General features: G+C 29.4%; 1 protein-coding gene across 1 annotated transcript in view; it reads left to right on the top strand.

Annotated features, from left to right (window-relative positions):
* The window catches only part of LOC111628914, a gene marked incomplete at its 5' end in the record, with an annotated part of 51,965 nt that overhangs the window by 8,446 nt on the left and 17,480 nt on the right, over window positions 1-26,039 (top strand). The window contains 10 exons of the mRNA XM_023372772.1: window positions 1,467-1,611; window positions 1,769-1,998; window positions 2,871-2,978; window positions 3,026-3,300; window positions 3,998-4,094; window positions 9,243-9,480; window positions 17,390-17,504; window positions 21,641-21,705; window positions 23,932-24,076; window positions 24,151-24,382. Coding sequence (XP_023228540.1) covers window positions 1,467-1,611; window positions 1,769-1,998; window positions 2,871-2,978; window positions 3,026-3,300; window positions 3,998-4,094; window positions 9,243-9,480; window positions 17,390-17,504; window positions 21,641-21,705; window positions 23,932-24,076; window positions 24,151-24,382 — 1,650 coding nt within the window. The remainder of the gene's footprint in view (window positions 1-1,466; window positions 1,612-1,768; window positions 1,999-2,870; window positions 2,979-3,025; window positions 3,301-3,997; window positions 4,095-9,242; window positions 9,481-17,389; window positions 17,505-21,640; window positions 21,706-23,931; window positions 24,077-24,150; window positions 24,383-26,039) is intronic.

Here is a 26,039-nt window from a genome sequence, read left to right as displayed (position 1 = left end):
AATTAACCTGTGTAATTCTGAACTTTTGCTTTAGTGTCTCAATCCGGAAAGTTGTGAATCTTATCCATATAAATTTAAGTATAAAACAAAGATACATAGAAACCTTACTACGAATATATATTTCTCAGGTGTAAGTAATGTTTTAATAATTTTTAGTTAAGATATATTTTATAAGTTATAGCATATGCTCAATTAATCTATATCACATTTCCATTAATCTGAAAACCTTTCACAATCATATCAGAAATATTGTCTACCTGATTGAACCACTGATTGGTATGTTATACAAGGTTGTTTCAGTGCCCACAGAGTATAGTGAAAAACGCTGTTATAATACATATATGTATAACGGGTAGAAAGGAAACAATATGCCCTTCAAAAGCTTTTAGCACGAGCAGTGTTTAGCTTCACTGTACATTTTAAAAAGCCTAAAAACCTTGAAAACGAAAGTAAAAATACGCACATGAGTGCTATACAATAATACTGTATGAATTAAATCACATTGACATATTTTCAGTTTAAGCTACGTCAGAACATATACGGCTTTTTAATCGTGCCCATTATGAATTGGGCACGATTTTATAATAGAAGAGATTAATTAAACCTGACAATGCCTATATTAGATAATGTGAACACTTTCTAATTCTAACAGAGCACAGACTTTATGTCTATAGCAACCGTAATTATGTAGATCTATCGTTGGCACAAGAGAATGAACTCTTAATCCAATTAGTTAAAAATTGAATAACGACTTTTAAGTCTCACAACAGAAAACGCCCAATAATTATTAACTGCTTTCTATTTATAATTTAATAGGTGCATAACTATTTCAGTGCGAAGAATAGTACAGTATTGTCAGCATTTCTGAAGAACGAATCAATTCTCGCAAAAATCTTTAATTTGCTGAAAGGTAAATATGATTTTCGGTTTGTTGAAGAAAATTGTTTTCTTTTTTTTTCGTTTGCAAATTAACAAAATGTATTCTTATAATCGTATTTGTTTCTTAATAGTACTAATCTTGAACCGAATAATGAGGTAAGTGATGACATTTATTACATAACTTGTATTAAAAGAAATGTTAGATATTTTCGGATATAAATGGGGTAATATACGATAAATGTCTATATGAATCTATATTTATTTTTTGATATTAAACAAATATATTGTTTTGTAAAAAGTTCTGTATGCTTTGAAAGTTTTAATGAATCGGCTTGTTTTCTTTCATACCAATCTTTTTTATTATTTACAACAACAAAGGTTCTACGAATTCCTTGTGGCTATGTCTTAAGTGAGGAATTCATTTCTCCTGCTATATCAGACATTTCTGTAATTTTCATTATCAAAGCCGCGGAACCATTACACAAGTCCATTGCTCTGTTCAAGCCATTCAGTCTCGTGGTGAGTATTATCAAACATTTTTTTAATATCATCTTCTCCCCGTTTATACTATTTGAATATAATTTCAGGTCTGGTTAGTTGCTGGAGTAGCTATTTCGCTTTTAACTCTCAGTTTATTTCTGCTATTCACTTCAGAAGCAAATATGAAATTTGTGAAAGCTCCAAAATTGTTCAAAGTATTTTGGATTGTAGTGCGTTGTGTTCTTCGTCAAGGTAAGTGCCAGGTAATGATTTTCGACATGTGTTTCGTTGTTTTTGTTTCTTCTTCTCTAGTTAGTTAATGGCTGTTTAGATAAAATCACAAATTACCTTTATTTAGTGTTAAAATAAACACTTGTACACTTACCAGTTACAGAATTATTTCTTGCAGATATTAGAATAAAATTCATCAGATTGAAGACAAAGTACATGATTTTTGGAATTTGGATGTTAATGGCATTCGTTTTGTCTTCTGGATATTTGGGTATTCTTCCTTCCTTCTTGGTCTTTCCAGGGAAAGAAGTGATTCCGCATAATTTTGTTGAATTGTCCAAAGCTGTAGAAGAGGATAAGTATCAAATGGAAACTATCCATGATTCAGCGCCTAGTTTTTTGATTCGTGTAAGATATATTATTTACTTAATTTAGTATTCAATATTGAGTAAACCTTCTTATAAGTAATTTCGTAAATAACGGTCTCTATTATAAAAGCATTATGTGAAACCTACAGTTTTTTGGAATTTTGTTTAAACTATCTGATATATGTGTATTTCATTGTCTTTTTATGTTCTGTCATTTTGTTCATCAAACAATTGTTAACTTTAAGACACGATGCCCTTTGCAGCCAAACATCTACGAGCTTGATACCGGGGTTGTTTATGTTATCAAGTAGCGTTGAAAAGGATTTTCTCAATGTTAGAAATTTTTTCTTCTAAATTTTTAGCAATACAGATTAAAAATAATCAAGACAGACAAACTGAAATAAAAAGTAATCAACTAATTGTTACGAAATTTACAACATTCGGAGGAAATTACGAAGGAAATCAGCGTCATCCTCTTTTTCAACTATTGTTCAGTTACAGTTGTTACTTTATCCGTTTCTTGTACAGACAAATTACTCATACTAGACAAGAGAAAAAATGAGTAAAAATGACAAATTAAGCTTATTTCTAATTATATTAACTTAATTTGCAATAAAAGTATGATCGGTCAGTAAAAAATTAAACGAATGAGTATGACAAATATACAAGGGACAGAAAGGGAGAAAAAAAAAGAAGAACGGCGGAGAGAACCGTTAACTCAATAACATTAAAGAGAATCAAGATAGAAAGTTCAGTGAGAATATTCTTGCATCGCAATTATATTCTAAATATTTTATTTTGCAAAATGAATTTATTTCTTTGCTAACTTTTCTTCTAGAAAGGAACATTTGTTTATCTTATGTTAGATACACTGTTTGTCGAATAACATTTTACATAAAATCCATTTTGTAGCTAACCGTAATGTATTTCGATAGAACAGACAACGAACGTTATCGTATCGTCATCATAGTCGTTATATCGAAGGTCAAGAGCACTATTAAAGTTATCAATGTTCAGAAAGTAAGTTTATATTCTAATGCATAAAATTTCTGTTTTATTTATTATAGAGACTGATTTACTCATTAAATTTAAACAAAATGTTTGAATTTATACGGTCGCATTTTCTGCATCGTGGATTGGATACCTTAAGTAATGCGTCGCACGGATTACAAAACGTTTTATACAAGAAAACTTGTCTGCTCGCTTCTGGAAATGATATCAAACAGGAAATTCAGGCATTCGGCCCGGAAAAGTTCTTTGTTTCCACCGATAAGGTATACACCGAATACGAGTATCTATGTATGAAGAAATCCTTTCCATACATATATGAGTTTCGAAAAACGTAAGTATAAATAGGAGGCATATTCCTAAACCATTTGCAATTGTAATATGCAAAAAGCTAATACTACTTGCATAGATAGCCAATGCTTGGTTTCCTTACATCATGAAGACTATTAATGTCCGTTGTAACCAGCTTTGGCCATAACAGATCACGCATTTCATAGCAATCTGTAGGCTGGAAGCTCCTGTATAAGAGGTTTCTGCACAATTGACATAATGCGTTTTGTAATAGTAATGGAAATGCAGCAATAAAAAGTGAGTAGTTGTCTAAATCAATATCCAAAACAAACAAAATTGTCAAGGTCTTCATATATTTGATTATGGCTACTTGATTAACGAATCCGGAGATATTTAAATGGTAATACAGATTTAAATTTTTTTTAATAATTGAGCTACTCGGTTTAAAAAATGTGCCGAAAAGAAAGTACAGGAAGTAAGCTATGCCCTCTTTATTCTTCTCTAAATACATGTGGCTGTTTCTGGATGATAAGATAATATCTCAAACGTATGGTTTGGTAACACCACCATGTAATAGCCAAAGAAATGGTTGAATTATTCTGAAATGTGTAATGATTGAATGCATGTAACATATAAGCATTAAAACCACAAGCCGATTGCAAATCGTTTCCGAACATGCCTCCTACAAACTTTTTTAATTATTTTTGTTTCCTGATTATATTGTTTCTATTAATTTTTAGAATAAATATCATTCATCAATCCGGAATTGTTGAAAAGCTACAAAAAGATCAGGAGGAAGACATTCGAAGGAAAAGGGAATTTTACGAACCGGTTGAGGTAAAGGAAGACGATAAATTAAAATTTGTACACCTGATAGGTCCCATCTATTTATTGCTCGTTGGTTATTTGCTTTCGATTTTCGTATTTATCGTCGAACTTGTGTTTCATTACGAAATAACCTCTTTATCTCGCAGAAAGATAAAACATTTTAGAAATTCTCTGACTTTAAAAATAGGAATATTTTCCAGAAGAAACAGAAATTAATTTTTCAATTTGTAATATTGATATATTGTTAAATATTGTTTTCCTTTTGTGCGTTTCTAGAAATATTTAAGTATTTATATTGAAAATGTATATTTAAATATTAGCTCTTCATAAATTTAAAATTATTCAGCTACTCAATTAAATAAAAAGTTGTAGTACGGTTTTTCTCGTAAAATTAAAATGCTTCAGTGTATGCTCGTCCTGTAATGCTTTTTATAAAATGATAATAAGTATCTGTATACTATTGTTCTATTCTTTTAATATTAACAACTTGTACTCAAGCATATAAAAGTGGCACACCAGTGGCCTAGTGAATATTCACTGAACACTGGTAGTTGGTCGTGTGTTCGAGTCTCACCAACGGGTTGGCCACGTGAAGTTTTCCGGGTTTTCTTCACGTATCTATAACCTGAATAGGGGTCAGCTTCCCAAGAAAGTCCTCCCGGAAGGCGATTGTCTCAAATGCTAATATAAGTAAAAACTTGTACGTTTATGCATTACTCAATTCTAACAGTACTGTGTTTTATTCGTCTTAAAATATTTTCGTAGTTACAATTTCCTTCATGATAATGTTCGCGTTAATGTAGCTACATCATGTATAATAATTACTAAATATAGGCTATATGTGATACTTTGTGTAAAATCATACTATGTACCGGTACGTAACTCTTATCAGTGACAGAATTTATTTACCTAGAATATATGTCGTATAATTCGCAAAATGTGTATATCCTATGTTAAATAAAGTCAAACATTAAGCAGTCATAACAGTTTTGTTTTTCGTTGTAGTTAGCTTGGGCCAGCACTTTCAGCAGTAATATGTCACAAACGCAAGATTGTAAATGATTTATAGAAATGATTAAAGTGCGAAAAAAATGACTTAGTCTACCTTGGACTATGACAATTCTGTTCTTATACAATCTTGTGCATCAAATCCAGGAAGTTCCAGAACAACGCCACTACCACAACTTTCTAGCAAGATTTTCCAGAAACTTTCAAAACATATTAATTGAAAAAATTGTGGAAACTTCATTCCTATTAGAGAAAGTGAAAGGTCGCATCTAGTGAGGATAAGACAGTAGGGCCATACTATAAGCGACAAATAGTTTCATGTGAGGTAACGCTTTGTCCACTAAGTTAATCTACACATATGCAATTTTGTAGCAGACTCTAGGAAGGGAAATAGCTAGAGGCTAAAATTGGTAAAACGGTTTAGAAACATCTTCAAACTGCAAATTATAGTTGTCATAAACTATGAAACGAAACAAATATTTAGGCTATAAAATAAGACGGTTTTGTGATTTTATTCACAAATATAAAAGCATTTTTATAGAAGAATTTTTAACAAACATACACACGCCATGCCTACTTCATAATATTAGATAGAAATAATATAAATCATTCAGTTTCGATGCCGGAACTTTGTGATATGTTATGTAAATATCTTGTTCTTCTGTTATTTGCATACACGCATCTTTTATAGTTTGAAAATTATAAACAGATTTTTTATAATAAAAAAAGAGAATGTTAAAAAAATTTTTAAAATTTCACACTTTTCTATATTTCCCAGAAAATCCATTTGCCTGCCACTCATTTTCTACACATTTCTTACAATTTATAAACACAGTTTTTATATAAGCCATTTCCTACAATAGTTAACCTACAGAAATTTGAAAATTTTAAACATCTGTTAATAAATTGTCTATTCATTGTCTGTTAAAAAATTTGTGCTTTTGTTATATATCTTAACAGTAAATGTACAAGAAGAGATATATGTATATGACATGTGTTAATGTGAAAGACCGAAAAGACGAAAAAGAACGAAATGAGATTCACTGGTAAATGTCAGCATTCACACAGTTGTTTCGTGTATGTACGAAATATTTGCTAAATATTATTATTTCTCACTTACACCGACAAATGTCGACATTCAGCATGCGCTGATGTAAATGTTGAATAAAAATATTGTTTTTAGCATTTAGTCGTGGAACATTTCTTTTTGCAATTACAGCGTTTATAGCTTTGCATTTCACTTCTCAAAATAGTTGCAGCTGCTTCTTTCAGGGACATTTCTTACCTAACCTAATTTAGCCTAAATATAACCTAAACTTAACTTAACCTAACGTAACATTAATAACGTAACAAAATATTCGATCTTTCACCGAAGGTCTTTCGTATGTGTCGACATTCACCAGAGAATCTTGACATTTTCTAATTTCGGTCTTTCATTGTGACATGAACATATCGTTATATACATTCACTAATGAAAATATACATGCATCGCACTCTTTAGGCCTTTATTATTTTAGTACACTTTATGACATTTTAAATATTATATGTGTTTAGGGAAATTCGATCCAGAAATTATGCATTGTCATTATTTGCGATCAAAAATCTTTGTTAAATTTGGCATAGATAATAAAATCATTTGTTTTGTGTTATTTATTAGACATTATTTTTCTATCGAAATGTGCTTCAGTACTTAGTGTAGATTTTATTCAATAATTTTACAAGAAAGGGTTCAGGTACAGTCACAGTTATCATTGTTTTGAATTTCAGTAATATGTGTGAATGATATTTCTCAAACAGAAGGCAACTTTTATATCGAAAAATTAACCGAATTGTATGTTACACAATGCTTGCTACCTACTTTTGCCGCTTGTAGTGCATTTGGATATTTTCTAAGTAATACTTTCTATGTATTTTTTTCTTTTTCACATGTACGAAAATGACGACAGTAAAATTTTCGTTACGCTTGCACTGCTATGTTTCTTTTTTTCCATTAGCAGTAAATACGCGTAATTAATCTGTATTCATATAGACATGAAGAAATACCCAAGAAAACAACATAGTTGAATAACAAATCTACCACAATTTTACATTTAATTGCCGATTTAAATATTTTCTATCTGTCTAAACTGTTCGTGGTTCGAGATAGGGTCTTGTTAATACTTAATCGGCGTCTTCTGTTGTGGGACTTGAAGAATGTTTCGTTACTAGTGACCCCCAAAAAAATTTAATTCGAATCTTCGGGAGAATAAACTGAATTAAGACCGTATGTTTCGTTCATAACATAGTAAACGGTTATTTATTTTTTATCTGTTTCGATTCAGAGTTTATTAATCTGCCCCTCTGACAGACTCTAGTTTGAATTTAAGGGATGAACCTCAGAAATAATACATATGGTTCTGACACAAATATAGTAAGAGATAACCTCTGTCTCTTGTTATTTGACTTTTGTTGTACATTTGCCAAATCCATTGTGAACCATTGTATCGTTTCCACTAAGGAAATATGGAAGACTCCATACCTGACTTTTCGCAGGTATAGATTTTCATACCTCGGTATATTGAAAAAAAATATTTATAATTTGTTGCAAGGCAAGCCAAGGCAGTTACCCTCCGTATGAAAACAATTTTTTTTGGATTTTGACTAATGGAACTCTTACATAATTCAAAGAATCAAAATTTTTTTAACTCTAAGCAATGCATCACCATTTTGTTAAAGAAGGATTCTTCTGTCACAAAATTTCATACTTCAACTTTTAAAGAACTGACACCCATGATTGTGAATACTACTGAAAAATCGTATTGGTGCCCACGTAGAAAAAGAGCGTAAACTGATTATGTCAATGTGATTTAAGTCATACGATATTAGTGTATTGCACTTCATGAGCGTATTCGTGCTCTGTTTCTGAAGGTTTTTTCCGAGAAAAGCTAAACACCATGCGTAGTAAAAACTATGATACCGCTTTCTTCTCGTTATTCGCATATGTATCATAAGTTTCTTTTTCACTTTATCTACTCTGTATGCATTATTGAAAGAACCTTTTCTAACAGGACCGTGAGTGGTTCAACTAGGTACGAAATGATTCTGATTTGATTGTGGAAGTCTCTGAGATTAATGAAAACGTGATATAGATTGATTGTTTATATATTTATGGTGTAAATTATTAACTGTCTTAACTAAAATTATTAATACGTTAATTTCATATGCTATAATTATATTTACAGTAAGGTTCTTATGTATCTTTTTTTCGTACTTCAGTTTATATGAATACGATTCACAACTTTCCAGGTTGAGACACTGAAACAGAAGTTCTGAATTATACAGGATAACCTAAAGTTACAAGTTTGATCTGTATTTACGATTTTCAACAAGATCTCTTCAACTTTAACAACATAAAAGCGTATATTCGAGTGTCAACAAGATGAATCTCAGACTAGAATGTCGGTTTATATTGTAACTGGATCCTTACGGTTTCAAACTATCTTGTCTCTATGATTTGTAACAATACACTTCTGTGACCACCGCTTTTTGATTAAGTAGGTACAATATGTTACCTGAAAATAATTCTTTTCATATGTTTAGTAGTTTGATTACGTTATTTATATATGAATTGATACTCACTAAACAGTTTTTCATTACATACATATNACGTATAATTTTTTGGGAATAATCCATATAAACTATGCTATAAACAAATAATTGTAGGATTACTTACCAAGTGTGCACCGTTTGATGATGCCATTGCTTAAGCTTGTTCTCGTTGCGGATCGGTGCGTCGAACAGTGGGCGCATTTTCTGATAAGTTATTTTTCTGCAAAAAATCTGCTGAACTTTGGAGACATCATTAATATAAATATAATTTTTATGGCCGTTAAATAATAAATGGTTTTTGGTAGTTCTGCTGCTCGTTTAAACTCAATGGTTTGTGCAATATCTGCTATTGGTCTAGATTCGACCAATCCTGTCACAACATGAGTCGGTGATGACGTTTTACTGTATTTTACAAGTCTCTTTTAGCATGTTTATACGAATATGATTGCAATTTTTTCTCCGTGTTATACGAATCTGTATTATATGAACCCATGCTATAGTGGGGTCTACTGTACTTCATTTTTGTAATAGTTTAAAAGATAAGGTATTTAGAAGTGAATTTTGTTATGTAATTGTTTAGTTTTTTTAGATGTGCATTATAATAAATTTTTAAAATATTTTTATACTTTGTCTAATGGCAAGTCTATTCTTTTAAATAATTTATTTTGTTTATTTATTAGGACTTATGTTGCATTTCGTCCTGTGAGTTGGTTAGATACTTATTTTGATTTTCTTCAAAGTAAATCATGTTGCTTTGAGTATCCTAACAAAACATATTGTCCATCTATTAAAGGAGAAGGTAATTATACTTTCATATTTAATTAATAACATTTTTTGAGTATATAAAATTTGTTGTTCTTCATTTTAATTTCTACAATCTAAAAAAAATTAATCTTGTTATTTTTAGCATCAAAATTAAGATTTTCATTTGAATTTAAATAAATTAACTAAAATTCTGAACAATGACATTAAAAAGCTAAAATTTTGGTTTTAAACTGATATTTTTAAAAACCAAACTATGCAAATATAGCATATGTAATTTTAAATTTCTCTAGACAATTGTTAATGTCATGTATAATTATTACATTTTAATATTTTGTACTAAATTATTATTTTTGAAATTCTGTTTTATTGAGATTGTTATAAATGTTTGTTGTAAACAATTGCTCTTAATAAACCTATGAAGACACCAATAACAAACAACACACGAGAAATTACAATGAAAACAATTGTTTTCTTCCATATTAAATGGACATCTTTGGGTCAGTCTACAAAATAGAATAAATATTTAAAGAGTAGAACATAAATATGAATGAATTAAACTTCCTGCACTTGAAGATTTGCACATGGTCCATGCAAAACATATGCAGAGAAGAAGAAAAATAACTTAGCTGGCATAGCTTAGAATGTTCTATTCACAATTCTTTCAGACTGGACTAATAGTATTAAAAATTCTTCAGAGTACTTTCTAAAATAAAACTCCAGCACTTGTGTACTCATCTACAGACTAATGTTTTCAATCCTTTCCTCTGGACCATCAGGTCTACAGTTTTTTAGAATCTGAATGTTTTTTTATCATCTTTGCAAATGTTGCTTTTCAAACATCATTGGTTTTTTTTAATGTCTTCTATTTCCCATATATGTTTAAATTTTATAATCTTTCAATGACATCAATATAATCATTTAGATTCTAAAAAACCATAGACCTGACAAAGATCCAAAGAAAAGGATTGAAAACATTAGTCTGTATATGAGTAAGCAAGTACTGGAGTTATATTTTAGAAGATACTTCATAAATTATTTGAAATTACAGTAGAGCGTCGTTTATCCGAAAGCCGGTTATCCGAAACGTCGGTTAACCGAAAGCATTTCAGTCGGCAAATTTAAATTTTCGCTAGTGCTGTGGCGCTGCAATCTTTGGCTATATCTTGGGCTACTCCAATATTTTTTTTGTTGGTGTGTGTGTTTTAGCAGGCAGCCCTAGCATTTTTGTGTGGTGTTTTTCTGAGGACACTGTGTTGTGCTGAATCGAACGTTTTTGATACTAGATCAACTTCTAAAGTATATATTTTTTGGTTTTTATATTTTTCAATATATTTATTTCGTTTGTAAAAAATAAAGAAATAATTTTTAATTATACAATAGCCACGATTATTATTTTACGTTAGGCTTAACATCAACGAAAATTCAACGTGAAACGACATGCAACGGAGAAAAATTTTAACACAGGATAAGTTAATATATTTTTTCATACATAATCGGTTATCCGAAAAATAAGTTATCTGAACAACCTCAGTCCCCCAATTGATTCGGATAAACGATGCTCTACTGTAATTGAAAAATCTCATAAATCATGTGATGCATGAAGCATGCACAAGTCCTTGTGCACAGGAAACTTAATTCATTCATATTTATGTTCATTTCTGGTTTATAAATATTCTATTTTATAATATAGTGATGGACAGCACGCTAATCATTTATTACAAAAAACTTTTACGATATAAGCGTTAAATTAAACACGTATGTTAGTTAAGATTGGAATGTTTTTTAAAAATTTTGTATTCAAAAAAAGGTTCTTATACAGTATCTTCTAATGACCTGAAGAAGACAAAAGTGTGTATCGTCGAAAGCGCTCGTCAATTTAGTGACATACGTGTTTAACCCGTCGGCACGCGCGTGCTCCGTCAAATAGAAATTACGCGCGCTCGGTCAATTGGGCACCAAATTAAAAAATTAATTAATAAAAATTTAGCGTCGTAAAACGAGTATTTTTACTTTAATCCAGTTTTACAACATGTTTGTAGTCCAATTTAGTCAAAAAACTTTAATTTTGTTATAATTTTGTTGATGATTTTAATTTTTTAATATTAGAAGGTAATTAGCATAATTTACAAAGTGTCGTGTTTCATCTTCGCTCCCGTTCAAGTTTATAGGCCTAGATACGCGCCGATGTTTGTTTTTACTTTTACTGGTGTTTCCGCTTTTATTTCATCCTCGTCCGTATTGGATNGTATGATATTATAATATTTATTGTAATTACATCTAAAATATTATTTAAAAATTATTTTTTCTATATATATATATATAAATGGACGTGTGTGTCCTTATATTTCACTTTTTAGCCAAAATTACACATGAATGGCGTTTGTATGTGGTAGTAGCCCCAAGTCTCTATTCGTTCGCTATGGTGGTTGCGTCTCGATAGCTATAAGAATGCTTGAGATTCGGGCTTGAAAGTGGTTGAAAGTGGAAAATTTTCTATTTTGATTTTAAATATTTTCAAACCGTTTTAAAGTCGAATTCGAATTTGTATTCGAATTGTTTCGATTATAGAACGATTGTAAACATTCCAGAAAATTGATAAAATTGAAAATAGTTCGTTTGACTAGACGTAAAAATTCTCTAATTATTCTGGAACCGGGGGCCAAAATTTTTGCATTCTGTGAAAACGGGTAAGATTGGCTATAATGTAATTATCTTAATCTTCACTATCGTTACTTTTTACCCAGAAATAAAAACCCAGCGAAGCGAGTTTTTGCAGCTAATATTATAAATATTGAATGGTCATATATTGAAAACTTTTTTTAATCAGTTTTTTCTTAAATATAAGATCGGATATTAGTACAACCACATCAGCTTAACCACATCGGATATTAGTACAAATTGTAGAAATTATTATCGTATATTAATTTTATATGAAGCAATGAATTGAACTGAAAAGTTTTCTAAATATGAAAATTTTTTCGTAAGAAATAAGTTGAACAGTTTACTAAATATTAAAATTATTCATAATCTTAATTTTCTCCAGAAATTTTTGATCTGAAAATAATTTATATCCTGAAAAATTACAGTCGACCCCCCCTATAAGACGGTAGATACGTTCCGTCATTTATGAATCGATTTCTTACGAGTCCTTGCCAATTACAGCCTGACACGTGTGCACTTTACGGACTACAGCTGTTTGAAAAGTTTTCTTCCATAAAATGAATTGATTCTAGATTAATCCGACTTAACATTTCCAAAATACGTATATTTTTGGGGGGATAATCAGTATAAACTACGCTATAGACAAAAAATTGTAAGCTTACTTACCGAGTGTGCACCATTAGACATGGCCATTGCTCAAGCTTTTTTTCGTCGCGGAACAGCTCAGCAAACCGCGGCCACGATTTCTGATGTTATTTTTCTGCGAAAACTTTGTTGAACTTTGGAGACATCATTAATATAAATAATTTTAATCGCCGTTGAATAAGAAATGTTTCTTTCACACGAAATGTATAAAATTACAGTACTGTATTAGACTTACGGTACCTAATTTACATACTGACCAGACGATAGTTCGCCTAAACTCTCCGTAGCGTGGCGCTAGACGGCGGAAAGTATATATATAATTATAATAAAGTTACAATAAATTAAGTTAATATATAATTATATGTACAGTACCTAATTTATATATAATTTATATATAATTATATGTACAGACAAAACTAAACTCAATTTACCTGACTAAACTGTCTGTAGCGTGGCGCTGGACGGCGGGAAAGTAGTTCCGCTGCCCGATGACGTTTTACCTAATCATATGAGTTTTTTTACCGTTGTGTAGGGATAACGCCACAATTTTTTCACTGTCTTATGGAAATCGTAATTATAGGAACTCGTCTTATAGGAGAGTCTACTGTAATTTTAAAATTATTACGTGTAGAAATGTCTTGCTTTAGATAAACTGAAGGAAAAAGTGGAAACACTTAGATAAACTGTAACGTAAAATCAATAATTTTTCCAAAATAATTTGAGTAATATATTATTTCAGATTGTCATGTACCTGAATATTAAGACAAATATCCATCAAGAAAATAATTAATTCTAGTATTGATAATAAAACTATTACTCGACAAATTATTTGTAATCTTAATTTATAAATATGATTAAAACTTAATTAACAATATTGAATGGCCTCACTCTGCATTTTCTGCTTGTAATCTTCTTTATCTTGTTGTTGACAAGAATTTCTGTAAAAAATACTACAAAAGAGATCAAATACCCTGTAAGTAATAAATAGAGAAGGCCAATAATATCATCTATTTTTAGCGGTTCTTCNTTAATGCAAAATTAAATATAAAATTAATAAAATTAATAATTTTATCGTACTAGTGTGAACCGCCAGGGAGGTTGGGAACTGTTGACTCTCCCTGTATGGACAACAGGTCGTTAAACCTGCTCACTTGTCAAGATGGCTAAAGTTTTTCTTATTGCCGGTCCCCAGGGTCAGGGATGCTCAAATGTCAGGCGAGTGGAGGGAGCGTATTTGGGGTCGATGATAAGGTGAAGGACATAAACAAGTAAAGGAGTCTACCATTTTAACAAGAAAAAAATAAGAATTTACTGAAATAAACAAAATCGACAAAAAGACTACACAAATCTATTTCTAGACCGCCTAACAGCTCGAGAGAGAGTGTACATACTTTTCATACCTCTTTGTATGGTTCCTAGGCGAGTAAGTCCATGTAGGCACTTAATTGTTCAATAAAAGGTGGTTTTAATCCAAATGCACAATTATAAAAAATTCACGACTTTAGAGATGATCAGATCTCGATGATCGTAGATCGGAATGTCAGCGGGTTCAAAGAATCGGCACGATGTCGTCGGTCCGGCTTTCGTTAAGAGACTCCCCCGAGAGGGGGTAAGAACTGTCTTTTATAGCTTTTTGCGGGGAATTTCCATCACGTGATCAGATGTTCATGAGCTAAAGCTTATAGGTGTTCCAGGGACCTAAACTAAGTGATGAAAGTTGGATGCTAGCTATAAACTTTTGTGCAAGACAAGCTGCAATACATATACATAATTCATAAATAAAATATAATTTTTTTGAGATTTGTAAATATTACAAAATTTTTTTAAAATAGGAAAGTGATGTATCTTTTACAATGAGTATAAATTCTCTAGTAAGAAAAGTATATGTTGTATGTAATTATATGCACGTTATTGCTTTATTACAAAATTACAGTAAAATTTCATTATTCAGGTACCCAATAATCTGGAATTGTTCGATAATAATTCAGCATTCCTAGTCTATACTAATATTATAAAGAGGTAAAGTTTGTAAGTTTGGTGGTAGGAGGTAATTTCCGAAACTACTCATCCGATTTCAAATATTCTTTCACCAATATTTAGAATGGACCTTCAGGGTGGACATAGACTGTATATTATTCTGTTTAACATTTATATAAATTAAAACAGTGTTTTTCAACCTTCTTGAATACGCGAACCCTTTACAAGTTAAAAACTTCTGGCGACCCCCAGAGCCATATTAAAACTACGGTATATCAGTGATTTTAAAAACTACATATTTAATTTTCTCTGTTGAGACCTAAATATTGATTGAAAAATCAATTGTACTGTAAAATAAACATATACAGCCTTCTCACTGAAATTGTAGTGTTTTTTTTTTTTTTTATTGTAGTGTAGGACCTACGAACACTTGTCTTTTTTTACCCACGAACCCCTTGTAAGGCTTTGCGAACCCCTGGGGGGTCGTGACCCACAGGTTGAAAAACACTGAATTAAAAGATATCATCTAGGTAAGCATTTATATTTTTGGTGTCAACAGGTGGCGAGGGGCAAGACACGTACGTATACGAGATAGGTAACCTTGCGGCGTGGTCGGCGAGATACGCAGTGCATGTGTGTGAACTTGTATATTATGTAGATGTAGAAATCCCCCCCCCCTTCGCAGGGGAGAGGGACAAAATTAAGGCTTACCGTGAAGCACTTGGCTTCTATTACACTATTTGAGATGCGGTTTTTTGCGTTTTTGATTGTGTTTTAATAGGGTATGTCAAGAGAATGTACACTAGAAGGGATTTTTTAAAATTCCTTATTGTGGGGAGTGTTATACGTTTATAATAGATACATTTTGAGCCACTGCAACGCATGGCCAGGTACAGCTAGTATTTCATAAATTGGATTTGTTTGGACATATGAAACACTAAAGATCTAGGTGGAAATAATATTATGCACACATGAATCATTATAAATATTGATTTTATGTAATAATGTGTTCATTAACATTTTTGCAGGTTTTATCAATCAATCATAATGCAGTATAGTTGTGCATTGTATCAACTTCAGACTGATTAAAGAGGATGCACTGATACAAAACATAGTAATATTTTCACAGTCAGATTGCATATAATTTATGACATTTTTATAACTTGTAAAAATTTGATAATTTTACACCATTCTGGTCCTGTAAGTGCCAGATTAACAGGCTTCTACTGTACTATATAAATTACTGTATGTTCATTTTTCTGAAACATATTGGAATTCTATTTTTTTTTAAAGATACTTTCTTGAATTTAAATAAAGTACTTGAATATTTGCAATATAAGCAAAAACATTGCTTATATTGAAGTACAATTCAAGTTGTGTAAGTATGTTTATTTTCCCCTTTTTATGTAGTGTACTTTATATTGTCAAATAGAGTTTTGACCCTTGATGATTGCTTTTTTCCTACATTTATACTGAATGCACAAAACAAGAATGATGAGTAAACATAATTTACTTCTAGTCATTTTCTACAGATGTCAAAAAGATAAATTTGTTTAATAATTATTCTGAAAATATCAATCTTGTTGTTTGAACAAATGTTAATTTAAACATATCAATTTAAATTTATTGTTTTTAAGTATACACATTTAAAATAATTTAAATAACTTTTTGAATTTAAGTTAAAATTTCTTAAAAAATTTAGTGAATATTTGTAATTCTTAATTTTTTTTTCTTTCTTATTTTATTTCTAATAAATACAATGCTTTTGAAGCATAATATACATAATATACAATAATTACTGTCAGTGAACTAAAATATTTACAGTAATAAACAATATTCTGTGAACATTATTTAAAATGGCTATTACTCATGATTATATTCTCAGCATAATAGTTCTCAATATAGTTATATTATGATAATGATGATAAAAATAAATAAATCTTTTATTAGTTGGTAAGACTGATTTAAAAATTAAANTAGATAGTTAAGCTGCCATATTGTAATAATTATAATAAATTAATTTTAATTTAAAATTTCTGGAAGAAAAGAATAGACCCAGAGCAGGACTTCAGTCTGTGACTTTCACATACTGTGTAGATGCATTGCTAGTTATGCTATCTGGACCTCCATCCAATCTTTGTTTCCAGAACTATTAATTTAGATGTAATCAGACAAGTCATTCATAGTGTTGACTGGAGACAACTTAAATGCCCACAGTCTTCCTCCTTGGCACACTGCCAGCTATCTCTCGCATGCACGCACGCACATGGTGAATCTTTGTATCTAATTATTAACTTTACTGAATTATTGAGTTATAATTATGCTGATTGTCTGGCTTGACTATTTTATCTTCAATATGAATGATTGTTCTATAATTTAGAAGCCCAAAGTATCTTCTTAATTCAAGTGAAAATATTTAGTTACAAATTTAAAGTCTCTACTAAAAGTTTGAATTTATACTTATATTACATGCTTCTTTAAAACAGTCATATTCCAAAATTCTCTTTGAAATTTTAGATATAAGAGGATATTTTGCTAATGAAAAAAGCCATTAAAAAATCTGAAGTCTTTAATTTATGCTTTTAAATAGATAAGATTTTGACATTTAAAAATATTGTAAATTATCTGCTTGCTTTAAAAATAATCATATTTTTTTCCAGCCTTCTTCTGTTCTAGTTGCAGTATTCCACGTGGAGTTCGTCCTGATGGTGAAGAATTTATGGAAAAATTACCTTATTTCCTAGAGGATGTTCCTCATAAAACATGTTCTAAAGGGTAAGCTTTCTGAAGTAATCTTATACAGGAAGTATTAGAAAAAAATTTTTATATGTAGTAGAAGCTTCATATCTGTACATTTTTCATGTTTGTGGTTTGGTATTGTAACCATGTGTGTATATTATAAAGCTAAAAATTTGTATATTTGTGGAATAATTAACAAAATGATGTTAATTATTCCATAAACATCCATAAATAAAAAAATAATTAATAAAATTGTTTTTCATAGATAAATTTTTTATGCTTTTATCTTGTACTGCAGTTTTCATATTTGTTAGATTGTATAATTGTGTATTATTTGAGTTATTTTTAGCAAATACACTTTTATGGATAATAAACATTATGCTTTATATTGATATGGTTTGTGATTTGAGTATTGTTTTATAAGCAGATTTTAATTAGTTTTTCTTTTATCCTTAAAAATCAGCAATGTTATCCAAACACAAATTTCAGTGGCAAAATGTCAAAAGGGTCAAAGCAATTTTCTCAAAGACAAAATTAACATGTTAGAAATATTGTTTCAGGAAGAAGCATTGGCAACTATAGTTAAATCATCATCATAAGTGAATCAACCATATATTAAAGGGAAAGAAGAGAAAGCAGAAATGCAAGTGTTGACTTCCTCTTGGGAATAAAAAATATGAGCAGTTTCAAAGATTCAGTTATTGAAAAATTGGGGAAAACTTTAAACATCTGAACTCAAGATCAATTACAGAAGAAAGTCCTTTCCTTTTGAGTCATTCTATTATCCACAAAAGCCCTGTCTAATTATTTAGTACATGCACTAGTCTAGTCAGATTGTCATATACTTTCCTGTGGCTAAAGAAAATGAATTAGTCTGTGCCCATATCTCTGAAATTTAATAAGGCATTCTGTATATAACAATTCCTCAAAAGCTGATTTTAATTAATTAATGCCAAATGATAATTTAATATAGCCTAAAAGTAGCCCAGTAATTCGGCTGAATGTTTGTATTAAATAAGGTTTTCTTGCAATAGGTTTACATTCTTTTTCATTTAGGATTATTACAATCCAAAATGAACTTCAGTTAAAACTGTCCAAAATGGCTGATATTTTGATGATAGTGAAAAGTTATGAAGTTAGCTCTCTGGATCAGAGAACAATGCAAATGATCTGGTTCTGCAAGAAATGTTCTCTCATGAATTTATCAGATTAGAAATTTTTAACATGACATTTAAAAATTTCTGATTTGATAAATTCATATGATGCTTCTGAAGGATGATTTCAATAAAATATTAGAAAATAAATACATAATATAAAGTTTATAAGTGAGAAATCTAAAATTTAAGAAAGAAATTGAATATTGATTTGTCTATTAGGTACTATAGTACTACTACCTAAGAAACAAAACAGGTGAAAAACAGAGTAAATAAGTACAGGCTAGATATAATACCTTTAATTTTTTTATTTAAAATAAAATAAACAAACTCTTTGTAAGAAAATGTGTGTTTATTTTTTAATCATGTGCATTTTCAATGTGTTTCTTTGTACTCATAGTAAGTTTGTGGAAAATAATTCCTACAAAAATGGAGCTTCTACTGTGTTACAAACTGATTGTAATGACACCAATAGTTGCCCATTGAAAGATGTTGGACTTTAATATTTTTTATTGCAGTGTGTAGTTACATAAAAAGCAAAATTCAGATATGAAAATAAAGTTTGTTCTATACTTGTAATGGAAAGAAATGTTTTATTAGATCTTTGTTTAAATTATTTTTTTCATAATGTAATCATGGGCTTGTTCACCCAGTAGTTAGTCAATGTGGTTTGCATGATTGTTTATGGCAGTCAGCTGGGTTTTCTTTTATCAAAAGCCTCACAAATGTGGCAACTGTGAAAGGATAAGCAAGCTCAATAATAGGTATTTTGTAGAAAATGTGCACCTGAAACAGTGGAACCCTTATTATCTTAAAAGGCCTGAAGTGGTCGACTACCAGAAGGAGTGCGCAATAATTTTTCCTATCACAATGAGTGAGACAACCTGTTATTACATGTCATTGAGAATGGGGTCATCTTATGATACTTCCTGTGAATATGGCTCATTTAAACCTGCTCCAGTAGACTGATTACATATGGATTTCAGCTTATATGGTCAACTACTGAAAGTGGTCAACAATAGGAACCCCTATTCTAATTCACTTATTGGAAATGTGAATAATTTTGTTTGTAAAAAATATACTTGATAGTTTAAAATCTCAAATCACATTTATTTAAATTTTGGATATATTAATTAGTAATCATGCTCTATATTTAACTTGATTATAATTACAAAAGTATACTGTAATTATCTTGCATATTATGAAGCATGATATGCAAGATTGATCTTGGAATTATTGCATTTTTGCTTTTGTCTTATTAGACTCTCATGTTTCAAAAGTGTTTTTATCAGGATCACAAATAGTTTTTTTATTTTGCTGAAATTCTTCTGATTTTTCTATCAAAATAGGATTGAGTAAAAAGTGCTTAATTTTAAGATAATGGCGATTTTAGTATTAATGAACTAAAGATAAATGACAAATTATTTTTAAGTTATGCCCTTTATCTTTAATTCATTTAATTTTTTTTAAGTTTATTCTAATTTTTACGTATTAAAAATATTTTAATTATTTTTTTTTATCTGTATTAAATTTGCTTTAAAACCTATTTTTTAAATGAATAATAATAATAAACTAAATGTTAAGTTTACAAATTTTAGTAATATAATAATTTATTAAATAGTAACAATAAATTTTTAGTCTGTCTGTGGAAAGAATCAACTTGAGAGCAACATTATGCGTGATGTCATTTCAGTTAGACCAATCGGCACATTCCCTAATGATGTCAACACTTTTCACTTAATTTTCAGGCAATATGTGAATTTTGTTTTATTTTCTTTCACTAGATGGCAGAACAACTTTTCCATTAATTGTGTTAATTTTTTATAATCATGCATTTAACTACTACTGTAATGAACTTCCTTGTATTCCAATATCAGAATATGAAGCTTCCATAACCCTATTTATAATGATGATGACATGTTTAGCAAATGATGAAGAAACCAGAAACAACTTGCCACAACTAAAGAAACAATGGCTGATGCTCATTAGTTAATACCAAAGTTGATTCTTTCCATAGACAGACTATATATGTTTTACATTTTTTCAAAATTGATTGTTAAATTGCAATTTATTACAATGTGTGAGTATGTATGTAGGCATATATTCACAATTAATTAATTTTAAAAAATTGTAGTCTGTTCAAAATTACTTTGAAATATAATTAACATAAGTACTTTCTCAGTTTATAACTTGAAGTTGAATTATATAGAAACAAGCAATTGTTTATTGTGATATTGTTAGTCACAGGCTGCAATTTTTCGTCACAATATACCTATATTTACTAGCATCTTGCCTCTGTACATCATTCTTTTCCTGTTAACAACAAAGTTATGCTGTCATCTATCTAGCACTGTTCAGGGGAGAATATTTGAATTGAAATTATGTGACTTCTTGCCCAAAGCAAAAGTTTTTATATAGTTAATCAGGGCCTCTTGCCCCTAAGCTTTCCATATCTGGTTTTGGCTTTACCTATCTAACACTGTTCTTGAGATTAAGGAAGAACAGATGTAGAGTTTATACGTTTACGATTTTTATTTCATAAGCTTGGAATTTGGAATTTAATGGAATTTAGAACAATTCTGATGTCTATATTTGCTTGCATTCTAGTTTCTGTCCTTTTCATTGAAATAGTTGTTTTCAATTGCAGATCATAGTTTTTTTAATTATTAGCAATGTTTAGTGAGTACTTAATTCTGAGTTTGATATTTACTGTACTATTAAAAATATATGCAATATTAATGACAAATTCATTTGGATAATCTGCAATAATTTTCAGATTTGTTCAGATATTAAAATTTAAGCATATGCAATATATAAATTATTTTTATAATTAATAAACTTAATGTATTTTTAATATATAATTCAAACTGTTCACTAAAATCAAGTTTTTAAACATTTCATTTAACTTTAGAATTTTATGGATGGAATGAATTAACTTTAATTATTATGACCTATTGTTAATGTATTTATATAAGTTTAAGAATAAAATAATTATGAACTATTACTTTTTTATTTTAGAGGAAAAGCACAATTTGCGTCATCAGTTGAAATAATTACAAAAGATAATGCAACTGAAATTGGAGGTAAATTATATTTATAAAATTTCTATGATGACTATATATGTAGCTCTTTTAATTACATATATTACTTTAGGGTTGGATATTGATTTTTGAATGACAATTTTTTTATTCATTATGGCTATGGTTATTTCTTATAGTTGTATTATTGGCTGCCAGATAACCCAGGCACTAAAGAGCATTTCATTCTCACTGAGAAACTTGTTTTCAAGTTCTTATTAATTCTCAGGAATTTTTCAGAGATTCAAAAATTTATAAAGCTTACAACTCAGAAAGCATAAATATTCTTACCATTCTTTATTCTGCCATCACTGTTATGATTTCCTCAGTTTGTTCTAGTTGTTTTATTTTTAATTTTATTAATTTATAGTACATCATAAAGACATTTCTTTTGATTGACACAAGAACAGTAATTTATAACCTTTGGTTAGCAATCTGCTTCATAAGCAGGAAATGCAGAAAATAATACTGTATAACTAATATTATAAAGAGGTAATGTTTGTAAGTATGTAAGTAAGTTTGTTTGCAGCAGGTAATTTCTGAAACTACTCATCCGATTTCAAAAATTCTTTCACCAATATTTAGAATGAAACCTCAGGGTGGACATAGGCTGTATATTATTCCGTTAAACATTCATATAAATTAAAATATATAATCTAGGTTAAGGCTTTTACGTCCCAACAGATGGCGCTACAAGTACGACGCCCTAAGTTTGCTTTTCTGTGAGGCATTATGCTTTTCTATGAAAATGAACTAAAGCAGATCATCTTCTATCTATCTATATAAATAAAAATGTAATGTTCGTTTGTTCCTACTGATTCCTTTGAAATTTTGACACAACACTGCATTCGAATACACACGTGTTTTTATATAATATACGTGTCGAAATTCCTCACACTGAAGGGAGATGGTTAGGATTAAGGCTTACCGTAAAGAACTCTGCTTCTATTTATACTATTTTAGATGCAGTTTTTTGCGTTTTTGATTGCGTTTTAATAGGGTACGTCAACAGAATGTACACTAAGAAGGAATTTTTTGATATTCCCCCGCGGGGGAGAGGGACAGAATTAAGGCTTACCGTGAAGAACTTGGCTTCTATTATATTATTTTAGATGAGGGTTTTTGCATTTTTGATTGCGTTTTAATAGGGTACGTCAAGAGAATGTACACTAAGAAGAAATTTTTCAAAAAATTTTTTCCGTATGGGGGAGTGTTATACATTTATAATAGATACATTTTGAGCCACAACAACGCATGGTGGGGTCTGCTAGTACTGTATAATCATACCTATACTACAAGACCAGATGTATAATAAATTAGATGAGGACCCTTGGCAGAATATAAGAAAAATATTAAAACAATTGAAAAATGATTATTTTATTGAGAGGAGATTTGGAAAACTACTGAAAGAATATAATAGGCCTTTCAAATTAAGAGTGAAAGCACATGAGATCTCTGTGCAATATTCACTGTTAATCGATATTTAATATTATTGTACTGCATGGCTTGAAAAGTTTGTATGGAATAAATTGAATGAATTTGAAACTTTAGTGTTTTAGTATTAAAAATACTGATAAAGTAATAACAAATTTAAATATTTTAAGATCATTTTTCACCTGCCATTCACAGAAGGCTTTTCTGACTTCATGTTGTCATCACTTGTTCATATCCTCTTCTGAACTGTTGAATTTTCTATAGTAGAGCCTCACCTCCACTATATTCTTTCATTGTTTGATAGTCTTTAGCCGATAATGTTAAATGGAGTTAAATCTTTGAAAACTTTGACTGGTCAGTTCAAACAACAATATTCCAAACTGTTGTAGTGACATTTCTCAAGTGATTAGGACACTAGGAACGTCTCATTTTATCATACAGCTGTATACAGATCCAATCTTTTGTATTTTTAAAAAAATTAATTACTGCATAATTCTTAAATGTTAAAATTCTTACTCATATAGATTAACAAAAATGAAAAAAATCAACATTTTAAAATGTAAAGTTCTTTTTTTTTTGCATAGAGAAACAAATTTTTAAATAAATTTGCATTAGAAAAGATTAAAAAGATTATCATTTTTAAAATTATAACATTTTATTATTTAATAATTTTAATTTTTTTTTTCATGATTTGTCATATTTGTATAGAACTGCAGATTTAAGTTGAAACTTTTTTATTTAAATTTTTTTATATATAATATTTGTATTTAATGATATAATTCGCTTATCTTTTTATAGCAACCAATTTTATGACTTTTCATACAATTCTAAAGTCATCTAAAGACTTTTATGAAGCATTAAGATGGTCTCGTCAAATTTCTGAATGGATGACTGAAAAACTTCAAAGAAATAATACTTCAACTGCTAAAGTATTTCCTTACAGGTAATTTATCATTAATATCATCAATTATTTCATGTTTTTTTAATGTAAAGCTAAATAAATTTTTTATTTTCTAGTATTGTCCATGTCTTTTATGAACAATATTTAACAATGTGGCCTGATACTTTGAAAAGTCTAGGATATTCAGTAGCTGCTATTTTTATTGTCACTTTCCTATTTTTGGGTTTGGATTTACTTTCAGCCTTAATTGTCATTATAACCATTGTTATGATCATAATTAATTTAATGGGATTAATGTATTGGTGGAATATTTCATTAAATGCAGTGTCTTTGGTCAATCTTGTTGTGGTAAGTGAATTCTCTTTATCTTTTTAAGAAATATTAATAATTATAATAAGTCAGATGCCTTAACTATATCAATATTATAAATCAAATATGCAAAATTTGAGTTAAAAAGCATCACTAGTTGATAAACCTAAATTAGAGAAATCTATGGTATGACTCTTAAATTTAAAAGTCAAAGTAGAAAAGTATTATGTAAACCATTACTGGATATTGGATTTATTAGATTATCCAATATTCAGAAAAGAATCCAATAAAAGAAAATTAAAGAGAAAAAATTAAAATCTGATTATAATTCTGGCCTCTGATTTGAATTATTTTTAAACTTTTAATATTAAATGTAAAGCAAATGATTGTTCCAAATAGTTTATTTTAGAATTTAAAATTAATTTTTTTTTTGTCTATTTTCTATCACATCATTAGATAAATGAATTTGAAACATTATCATAAAACGATACATGTCTTCTGTATATTCTATATTTGACACTATATTTATGCTATAGTTTAAAATTGAGATTTATTATAAAAGTTGTTGAAAATTCTTCACAAGCAATTAATATATTATTCAAAAGTCTGATAATTTTAGTATCTGTAGAAAGTCAATGCATAGAAAACTAATCTCAGTGATATTCTGATGTGCTTAAATTTGTCTTCATAATATTGTAAGGAATGAATTTACTTGACTGATGATCTGAAATGAAGTGGGAAGTAGAAGGAAAATGTAGAGAAAAGAAGACATGAAATTTTTGTAGAAATAATTTTTTTAATTCTCGTTTTATTTTTGTTAATTTTTCTGTTTTGTCAAAATTCAGACATTTTTAAATTAATCATGTCTTCATGAAACATATCACCAAAACTTTGGAAAGTAATTTCATTCTTTTACCACTAGACAGATTAGTCGTATTTTTCCTCCATTTTCATTCTAAACTGTATTATCATTATATATTTTGACAGCTAGCATTTTAAGGCTTATTTGTAAAAAATTTTGTTTGATTTTGTGCAATTGTTTATTTTTTGTGTCCCATCAAATATGGAAGATCGAAAGCAGCATTTTTGGCATATTTTGCTCTTTTATTACCGAAAAGGTAAGAATGCTATTGAAGCAAACTGCTAAATAACAACACATGAAATCACTAAGAGATTAAATCTGTCAAATTGAACTGCTTATGATTGCTTGAAACAAATTGGTTTCGTTTCAAAGCTTGATATATGGGTTCCACATGTTCTTAAAGAGATGCTGTCTTTGGTGAGATTTTAAGGAAATTTTTTTTGGAGCTTTTACCAGACAATTTAACAACTGATTCAAAAGTGTACTGCCATTGAGTAAACAAATTGAGTAATATCATCAAACAGAAAAGGCAGCCAGAATTGATACACCTAAAACACTACACCTGTTTTAGGTGTAGTGTTTTATCACGATAATGTCAAATTTCACACAAGTTTGGTAACTCGTCAGAAACTGTTATAACTTAGATGGGACATGCTATCACACCAACAATATTCGTCAGATTGAGCACACTCAGATTATTATTTGTTTCAGTCTATACAAATTTTTTTTAACTGTAAGACATTTACTTGAAATGACAATGTCAAAAATCACTTGGATCAGTTTTTTGTAAGCAACGATCAAAACTTTTATGAATGTGAAATCATGCTACTACCA

Source organism: Centruroides sculpturatus, unplaced genomic scaffold, assembly GCF_000671375.1.
Source record: "Centruroides sculpturatus isolate CEXI.00-Female unplaced genomic scaffold, Cexi_2.0 scaffold501, whole genome shotgun sequence".
Classification (NCBI taxonomy): Eukaryota; Metazoa; Arthropoda; class Arachnida; order Scorpiones; family Buthidae; genus Centruroides; species Centruroides sculpturatus.
The sequence above is the reverse complement of the archived record's forward strand: the minus strand, read 5'-3'. Positions and strand labels throughout refer to the sequence as shown.